This window comes from Anneissia japonica, unplaced genomic scaffold, assembly GCF_011630105.1.
Source record: "Anneissia japonica isolate Jap-2015-1 unplaced genomic scaffold, ASM1163010v1 scaffold9_len2422644_cov172, whole genome shotgun sequence".
Classification (NCBI taxonomy): Eukaryota; Metazoa; Echinodermata; class Crinoidea; order Comatulida; family Comatulidae; genus Anneissia; species Anneissia japonica.
In genome coordinates, this window is record NW_022758107.1 from 2030459 (window position 1) to 2041291 (window position 10833).

Consider the following 10833-nt stretch of genomic DNA (forward strand, 5'->3'; position numbering starts at 1 on the left):
CATCATCTTCTAAGTTTGTGTTTTCTGCTTCATCTTCTGAAGGTGCTCCTTCTGGTTCTACTTCAGGCAGTTCTTCATATCTATCCTCATGCGTTATTATTTCCTCATCGTCAATTTCGTCTTCCACTTCATCTTCAAAATCATCTCGCGTAAGTATAGAATCATCTATATCAAATGGAGCTACTCCAGGATCAACAGTATCAACCTCTTTGATGCCTTCAATTCTATGAGATTTCATTAGAGTTTGAAAATAAGTAGGCAATGTAAAATCATCTTTCATGTATTGTTTTATTTGACTTTTCTTGTTGTCAATCCTTTTATCTGTATGTTGTGGATTAAGTCTCGCATAATCATCTAAATAGTATCTATTGCTGTATCACTGTATTCATGCAAATATTTCCATACATTTTGTCCTTCTTCGGGATAATTTACTGCATCTACTACTTTGAAAAATGCAAGTTCAACTCCTTATTTTAATACTTTTTTCAGTCCAGCTGTTAATTGACTTAGTCCAATATCGATGAATTTCCTTTTAAGTTACATAAGCCTAGGCTTCTGCGGGCTGGCCTGCTTGTAGGCTTAGCCTAGGCCCTACTGCTGCTGTACTGTAGACGAACTATGGCCTACCTAGGCCTAGCCTAACCTACTATTATTGTTGTACTGTAGGCTGCGAGCTTCTCTGCCTAGCTAGGCCTAGGCCCTATGCATATATTATAATATGCCTATCTGTAGTATAGGATACACGCCCTTTATTTATTATTTGACTCGGCCTAGGCTTGTATTAGTTTCTCATAAATTCTTGATAAAGAAGAAGTCTGTCTATGCTACACAGTCAGTATGTCTACGTAGTAGCTTAGCTAGGCAAAGCCTATTTTTGGGGTGAATAGGGCCTAATGTTATTAACTGCTGGTATTTTTACACAGACATAGGCTTAGTCTACTACTAGAGTAGGGCCGGCCGATCTCATCTTATGCCTAAGCAATACCATGCTATGGCTAGATTTAAACTGGATTATTGGAAAAAGCAAATCCGACTTATAAGAAAAAAACCAGTCATTGGTATTGTTCTCATTAACCACCAAGCAGTATGTAATGTTGCACCAGCTGTTTCCTTGCTGGATGAAGCAGAAATTTTCGCCATCAACAACGGTTTCATTTCATGGAAAAGTGAAGGCAAACAAATCTTTGTGCAAATTGATGAGGTATCCTGCACTAATCAACGGTGTGTGACTGTAGAAGCAACTGGAAAGTGGCAGGTAAAGATTATGGGCAAGGAGATGAATGTGAAAGAATCTGTTCTTCAGTCGCTAATGTAATTGGTGTTGGAGATTTATGCCAGCTTTTTCGTATTGCTAACTTTAGGATATGTACTGGGAATGACGACTTTCCTGTTGTATGTAAGAAAAAAAAAACACTTTTGAGCACAGATGGGATGGTTGTGGCAGGAATTGAAGGAAACACAATTCGTCATATTAACTGTAAATATTTAGTTGCTGACCACACTCGTTGCTGCATATGTGCTGCTTATAGGTGCAATTTGTTTGCTGTTGCCTCTCATATGGAGCGGAACATTTTCAAGGATATATCACCATCTTCCCATTGTCGTAATGATTTTATGAATCTTAAGGAGATCAACGAAAAGCTTGGGCGTGTTAAAACATCTCACAGAAATGTAAATAAAAAAATTAACCACTTACATGCCAGGTTGAACAGTGTGATTGACAAAGATGGCATGGCCTTGACACCTGAGATGGAAGAAGGATTTCATTCACTTATTACTGGGACACGGCATGTCTTCGAAAACCTTCTTGAAGAATCAGCCACCGGTTGTTGTGGGAACAACAGCTACAGATCAACAATTTGAAAGATAGTCAGCAGATGCGTTGGCATCCAGCAATGCTGCGCTGGTGTATTGGACTGAACAGCAAGTCAAGAGCAGCTTATGACTTTATAAGAAAGTTAAGGTTCATTCAGTTGCCCCATGTTAACACGCTCAACACATATATTCACCACACAGAATGTTCGGCAGGCCTCAACCCAGATATAATGAAGCTCATATTAAAGAAGGTAGAAGGTAAAGGAGACATTGGATGGGATGTTAGTATTGTCTTTGATGAGATGAAAATCTGTTCCAACTTAGTGTATTCGGATAGAACAGGCAAAATTTTGGGGTTTACAGACATAGAAGAGTTGACTGCAGAATTTGAAGAATTTGAGCAACGATGTAAATCACCAAATAAATCACCAGATGTTGCTGATCATGTTATGGTTGTCTTCATGAGAGGAATATTCACAAATATTCAGGAACCTATTGCTTATTATGCATCAACAGGTTTGAAGGCTTTTCATATTCATGATATCATCTGGAGTGTCATTATGCAAGTTGAGGCTCTAAATTTCAAAGTGAGGGCAATTGTAGCTGACGGTGCAGCTCCAAACAGATCATTCTTTAAGATGCATAAAGTAATTGATGACGTACACAAGTTTCTGCATCCATGGGACCATTCTCGAGAAATCTTATTGATAGGTCCATGGTATCATCACTTTCAATTTCTGTATCATCATCATCATCAGTAACATAGTATTCCTTTAACTCTTCAATAGTTAACAATGGTATACGTATTACACGATGTTTTATAGTGTAATTAAAGTACAATTTACCTTTAACTGTTTCAATATTAGCAAATAATTGTGTAAAACTATAAGAAGGAACTAATAAGTCCATAGAGTTCTTGTTGTTATAAACGTAAATACTTCCTTGCACTCTAGTCCAAACTTCGCTCATCCTGATATAGCAAAAACTGTAGCATTCCAAGTTGGAGGCATGTTTTCATATGATTTAGCGTAACCAACATAACATGTTCCTGTCTCGTTTAGATCTCTGTGAACTTCATATACCTCCGGATTGTAATCATCAAATGAATACACTTCCTCATAATGCGCAGTTATAATTTGCTTCAGCGCTGGTAAAAAGAATCCCCAATATCCACAGAATAGCACATGCTCAGTTAGTCTTGGTTTTGTCAGTATCGTATTACTATTTAATAAGCTAGCTTGTATGGTACTATCAGGATATCCCAAGAAATCTTGTTTATTTATTTTCTTTCCAATTAAATTTCTTACAGGATTAATAGCATCATAGGCAACTGGATTCATGCATACTGCATCGTCGTCTTGACTTACAAATATAGGATTAAATATACATGTTCCTTGTTCAATAACAGGATTTAGTTGAAATTTCATTTCAGGAGCACTTTGGAAAAAATTCTTATAACGCGTTACTTCTTTATTTCGATATAACACATTTTGATGATCACTTACAAATTCTGCAGTTGTATGAGATTTATTAGCATCTACAAATTTCTTTTTTCTTCTTTCAGCAAACCAAGTGAAAAATTCAGCAGCATCACAGTAAGTAGCAGTTGTAGGCGTACTTGACATAAATGCAGCACAAGAAAATTCACAAGAATATTCCTCCAATGTTATAGTTTTTGCACCGATAGGACCATTATTTATTCTAGTATTTCTATACCCTAGAGGATAATAAGATGCAACTGAGTTCACTGTTATATTCTTCCAAACAGGTACACGCCACAAAAATTCCGCCATCACTCCTCCTCTAGTTATATCTGAAGCTTGTACAACATATTTATAATACGTATGAACTCTAATTTTCCTACATGATTCAGGTTGAGCTTTATATTCTTCTACTGTTTTACCAGTATTACTTGTACCTTGTGTAGGATATATTATAGCAGTTGTATCTATTCGTTTTCTCTTAGATGACGACATACTCCTCCAATAGTGTAGACAAGCGAGTTCTGTATGTGTTGTTTATCAGCGGTAAAACCAATTACAGGAAAGACTCATTGGGTATACAGTAGCTTCGGGTAAAGGCCATATGTAAGTGGAGCAGGTTATGCAACAGTGATCATCCTTGGTTTGATGGATACAAAAGACATGAAGTTGCATTATTTGATGATTATAGACATATTGTGTATAGCAGCAAAGGGGAAGAAGTAGTGATGGATCCTACATTTCTATTACAATTATTAGATGTATGGCCTATGACTGTTCCAGTTAAAGGTGGATGTTCTACATGGTGTCCTAAAGTAATAATATTTACTAGCAACGTGAATTTCATAGAAAACTTTTTGAGTATAAATTTCATAGACATGAAAATACAATGCATTTGTAAGGAGATTCCATTGCATTATAGAAAATGAAATTCCAGCTATGCATATTCCTGATTATATTATTGTTATGGTTCATGATCTTAGGCACATTGTTAAATTTATTAATACCACATTTAGTGGAATATCCAATGGCAAGAAGTGCTTGAGAAGGGAAGCCAAGTAGCTTTTATCTGTTTCTTTGTTCCAAGCCATTGTTGAGAGCAGACATATATAGAATCATATACTCAAATAAATGTCATATTTATAATAGATATAATAAGTGTAATTACATACAGTTCTATATAAAAAGCTTTGAATTTACGAAGACATCAGATTCTATGTAAATTATAGTATGCTTAGACATAATAACTATCATACTGAGCTATTGTTTAGAAGTACAGTGTGTTTTGTAATTACCATTAAGTAGTAATTAACCAGATTACTTTTATGATCATTAACTTTAAATTATGCAGTGTCTAGAATTGTTCCTATGATTAAGTTTTTATTATGTTAACTATTGAAGTTAGTTAAGCTTGATCAGATACCTTTTGATTACTACAGATTTATTAATCATTGACTTTATAATCATTTGATCACATACAGTGTCATAAATTGAAACAGTTCTAGAATTGAGTTCTACAGTATTACTATGTTATTTTACAATGGATTATGACCGGTTGAGCCGCCGGTCATTTCTATGGAACGCCAAGCGCGTCTGTCAGTGAATGTAGAAGAAAGTAGTATGGAAACAACAGAAATTAAAATTAAAAAACAAAATCTAAATCTGAAATAGAAGCAGAAATTACCGAATAAACAAAAATCCAATTTCAAAATTGGTACAATACCATCCAAAAAATACAAGTTTGTTCAATGACCTTTGATCTTTAGTTGTGTTTGTGTGTTATTTGATGGTTATGATCATTCATGCGTGAGATAGCGAATTGTATATTTTGGCAGCAACCACTGCCAACCATCCATTGTGAAATAAAAAGTGCCCTCTATAGTTTATATTGTTGTTATTCGACACGATACGTGGTCACTAGCCTAGAGCTGGCCCACTTTAGCGCCAGCGGGGGACCCGCGGGTGCGGCGCGCTCGCCCGCCCCCGGGTGCGACAACTTGACATGACCTTAGGCTAGTGGTCATATGTCGTGTCGAACAACAACACAAGAGTAAATTATAGAAGGCGTACTTGATGACGTCATTATTGGTTGGTTGGCGGTGGTAATTATACAATTCAGTCTGATACACAGGCGATGTGTACGTCATTAAATGCTGGTATAATTAGCGCCCCCCTATATATCACATGATATAAGTATGCATTTATATCAGTTGTTAATTTGCATATTACGTAATACCACGTGGTGTTGTGTATATAAGGGGCTACCAAATACCACCCGCTCTCGCTATCACTTCTGAAGTTGTGATTCAACAACTACGTCATCATTACGTCACAGGATATTACGTCATTATATGCTAATTAGTGTCAAAGGTCACGTATTCGGTAAGCGTAATTGGTTGGTAGTCCATCCATTTGCAAAATATATTTTAAAGTCAGGCTCCGGAGGAAAAAAAATTTATGATATGTTGTAGAACTGATTTTTCTAAGACAGAAGAAAGAAAAACTGAGCAACGGTGAATGAGATACAAATTTTTGAATATTTAAAAACTGGGGGGGAAAAAATAGGTGGTTACGCCCCTTTTTCCCCAGTTTTTAAATATTAAAAAATCTGTAGCTCGTTCACCGTTCCCCAGTTTTTCGTCAAACAACTTTTTTCTGTCTTGAAAAAATCAGTTCTACAACATATCAAAACATTTTTTTCCTCCGGAGTCTGACTTTAAGAACAAGTTTAAAAAAAGCACATTTTTGGTCCCACTGGGTAGTTATTTTTCCATTAAATTTCTAGCAAAGATTTATAAACATATTAGTAAACTATTCGATTTTAACCCTGGTGTTTGTTTGACATTTTTTTTATCTGTGATGAAGAGGTAAAAATAGTATGTTTTATATATACTGCAGAAACAAAGGTCATGCTCACATCATATCTAATTATTTGAAAGAAAAAAAACTCCAAGTACAGTTCGGAAATACTTGACTAGTGCCCAGCTGTACTTGGAGTGTTTGAAATATCAGAAGGCAATCTGCAGAAATCGTAAGGTCGCAGGGGATCATAAAAAACCTGGCTAAACAACTGACTAAGGTCCTTGCTATTCAAAGGCAGAAGAAAAAAGCTCAAATAAATGGTAAGAGTTGGGATTCAATTCATTTACTTAACATTACCACACAGTCTATAGTGTGCCTTCAGGGCTTTGTTAGGATACACCGAAAAGCGAATTACCTAAATATATTGTATACAGGTGTGTTATTTTGAGGATTACAAAAACAATACCAAATTAATGTGTACTATTTAAATTGAACTTTTTATTGGATGCACAAGATATTAATAATTGTTAGGGTGCAGGCTATATTATGGTATAGATTAAAATATAAAATAAATAAATATAAATTTTTGTGACTATTGTATTTGTTTTGATACAAGAAGGAGAATAAACTGTCTCCACTTAATAAAGGATACATTGTATTGATATGACTATTTTGCACTTTCAGATTGTATTTATACCAAGTAACACAACCACTAGGCATACTAATGTCCATTGTAAGGATGGAAACATTCTGGCTCAGATTTGAATTATTTTTTTCCGTATTTTTGTGACTACTGTAGTTGTTTTGATACAAGGAGAAGAATAAACTGTCTATTTTGCACTCGGAAAGAGTCTCTGTCCACTTAATATAGGGTTTGACTGCAGCATAAGATATATTTCCGCCTGTTTCAGGGAAAAGTGTCCCCTTGATCAGGGTGTCCCCTGAACTGTTGTTCAAAAGGAGGTGATTCTATTACACTTACAGTGTTCTTGCAATTTCATTCAGAATATTTTTCCCATGAAAATTCTGTGTAATTACAACATTTATTAGCTACAAGTATTTATTAACAGTTTATTGCATAATCCTTTTTAGATGAAATTATCACAGGTATTGAAGAGAACGAATTCACACAGCAACAACGATGGCAAATGCAATAAAAGGTAATATTGATATTAAATTGAAGGAGTAGGGGAGGACAAAGCCTGACTTGATGGCTTTGACAAGGGTGGAGAAATGGAGTGGAAAATATATGAGAGGGGTGTCCATTCCTGTTGTTTGGAAAATAAGAATAAAAAATTAGCATGTCAAAAACTAGTTAAAGTTAAATATTTATATATTTTTACTCTCCAGTTTAGTTAACATTTTCCAAAACTAGAAAAATCAGATATCCGAGTTTTCTAGAACTAGAAATTATTATTTTCCCTATTATTTTTATATTTGCATGAGGAAGAAGAGAATTCTTTACCCTCTCTTCTGTAATTCAACATAATTTATTCCCAGGTCGCAGGGAAGTTTGATAAAATTGTATATAGTCAAACCCTTCAGAAAAGAAGAATGAAAGGCACCGAGCAGGAGTTCATAATAGGCATGGTCAGTGAAGGTCTACAAGCAAACGAACCTGACAATACAAACCTCGAAGAAAGTAATGGAATGCTACTTGAACGATAAAAATCAGAAATTATGGAGAAACTTCTATCGTTACCAGTGACTCAAAGAATTGTAATGACAAACATGATACGAAAAAATACACATCTAAAACAGTTCAGTTTACATATTATTATATATACTATTATTATAATATATATATATATATATATATATATTTGAAAAAAAGGCAGAGTTATAGTTACTGTTTAATTCATGAATTCAGAATAGTACTAATATTATTATTTAATTAGCTTATAATATTTTCAATGGTAGGCAACAGTTATACTGTACATTTTCAGAGAAAATTCCTAGAAAAAACTTTCATCTTAAGATTAATAAGAAATGGTTTTTTTTTTGCACAATATACTTGTTAAAACGTTAAATTAAATAAATAAATAATTGTAATTACTTTGAAAGTTGCATGTATTTTACATGTTAATTTAAGTTTTACATTTCAGGTTGTGTGATACTCATGCTAACAGCATACCAATGATTGTACAGATGAAGTATAACCACAATCATCCTATTGATGGTGCTACAGGTAAGTGCATAGTTTTATTTTAGTTAAAAAATGATGAAAGCAAAATAATTCAGCAAATATTGATATTATGATTCAATAATACCTCTTGCTGATCTTTATCATATACAAACAATTACATTTATTATTTATTTTCAATGTGGAAATTTAATCTATAATTCATTTATGTTATAAGCTTTTCCTTGCGTGTCATAATTTTTTATGTGCTTTTTAAAATATTTCCTAAATGATGTTGTGTGCTTTTATGAATTTTACTTTTATATTTTTATAGTTTGACAAATATTGTAAATTGCAGTAAAGATTGTTTGAGCATAGTTCATAGTTTTTTCACTTTACCCGTATTTTCTTTCATACTTACAACCTGTCTCTCTTTTCCTTTACTTCCCTGTAACTTCTTTCTATCTATATGCCTATATGCATGTGACTAGCTGACTTTTTGCCATATTTACACCTGTAAATACCATGCTACCTTAACTTTGAATGAGGCCATTTCAACTGATGTCAGTCAATGCTTTGCCAGCATATGCCCGGAATTTGACTGACTGCCTTTTAAATGTTCAATATAAGCTCAAGCTAAAAATCCTTTCTGTGACTCAGTATATAATCTTTATAGGAGCTAGAGAATGGAAACAATGCCAAAGCATACAGCTTTAGCTTTTACTGGGTCTGCAAATTTCATTGGTACACTAAGGCACGATTGACAAATTATTCCAAACGACAAATCTGCGTCAGACGCGTTTTCTATTGTTATACCAAACGCGTCTGAAAACACTGTTTGGATAGGGCACCGTTTGGACGCTGATATTCCGTTTGCACTTTGCTCCTCCCCTTTTAATACGGCCGAGTGCATGCATCGTAAAACGCGTAAAGACGCTCCCTTGGCATCTTCAACTTACTAAAGTAAACTTACTATAAATAATAAAAGATAAATAAGATATAAATACATGATAAATACACAATAAATAATAACAATAATAATAATAATAAATTAATATACGAATTAATAATAACAATAGTAATAAATATACAAATCACTAATAATAATAATAATAATGATATGCTAATAATAAAAAATATACGAATTACTGTAATAATAATAATAATAATAAATATACGAATATTTTGCATCTTTTATACTAAAAGACTCATTTCGCCACGACAGCTTACAAATGAAACGAAATGCTTGTAGGCCTATAGATTTTGATATAACTTACTAAAGTAAACTTACGATAAATAATAATAATAATAATAATAAGAATAATAACATAGGAACATTTTGCATCTTTTGTACTAAGAGTAAGACTCATTTTGCCACGACAACTCACAAATGAAACGCAATGCTTGTATAAAATAATATAACTTAAAAGTAGGCTTACGATAAACCGCCGTGTTGTCCAGCAGAGTGCCAATGGTTCGATCTACAAATTCCTGGATGCTGTCATCGGGGTTGGAAGTCTGGTTATTTTTCGCTCCTTTTCTGGGTTTCTTTGGGGGTGGCTGTGGTGGTTCATCACCGTCATCTTCCATGTCACCTGTTTGGTCTACAAGCTTCTCGGCAGATTGCAATTCTGATGTGTCTAATTTACTATCTGTTTCAAAATAAACAAATAATTATTGATATGAATATAGGCCTAGTAATAAAATAATAATAATAATAATAATAATAATAATAATAATAAATACCTTTATAATAATAACAAAAAACTTACCAAGTCCACCATTCTTCCAAAACTGTTCATCCAATGCGATCAACTCGGCAGGATCATCAGAAAGACCTAAGATGCGGCACTCCAACTTCTTTCCATCACACACAATATCAACTATGTTATCAATCACAACATCACCATGCAGTTTCTTCGATTTAACTACGGCAATACTTTCTTCGAAATCAAAATAGACTAGTGCTTCTTTTGGAGTGCGATGACGGCGAGACATTACAGTAACTTTAGTAAACAGCAGTAGTATCAGTATCAAAACGATCTGGGATATGATGGATGTTTAATTTCAAACCAGTTTATATAACTAATTTTAGCATCAGTTCCCATTGTTGCAGGGCTTTCAGCTAAACGCCCCACTCGCCTACCGATGCACAAAAGGAATAGCATCACTATAGGCCCACTGGGTGAAAGAACGCCGTAAAACAATGAAGAAAGCGCTTTTATATTTAAGGCAATTAGCGGCCGGTACACAAATGAATTTTAAACTTACTATAGCCTTCTATAATGCTGTGTGGTTAAACTAATCAAATAAATAAATAAACAAAACTTTTTCGGTGACATCCACCTATAGTTCTTATAAACCACGAATTTGTACCTAAACATCATTCTTCCGAGAGCTGACTTAAGATTACTTTGAAATGCTGCAACCTGACTTATACGTCCAAATTGGCTTCAGGTAGTTACTTGCACAAAAAGAAACCAAAACCTGTATCATCTCGAGCCGCTGGTAGACCATCAGTTGTATCTGAGTTGATGTCGCGAAGAATTTTGTAGAAAATAACGGATTCGAAGCACACTGTCGAAGGCAAACCACTACGGGGCTCTGTGGAAC

The 10833-nt window shown here is 34.2% G+C and overlaps 1 protein-coding gene across 1 annotated transcript in view; it reads right to left on the minus strand.

The window, feature by feature from the left end:
* Positions 1 to 10218, minus strand: part of LOC117125140 — a 22162-nt gene extending 11944 nt beyond the window's left edge. Inside the window, exons 1-2 of the mRNA XM_033271541.1 lie at positions 9993 to 10218; positions 9660 to 9872 (exon numbers count right to left, since the gene is read on the minus strand). Coding sequence (XP_033127432.1) covers positions 9660 to 9872; positions 9993 to 10218 — 439 coding nt within the window. The remainder of the gene's footprint in view (positions 1 to 9659; positions 9873 to 9992) is intronic.
* Positions 10219 to 10833: the final 615 nt, after the last annotated feature.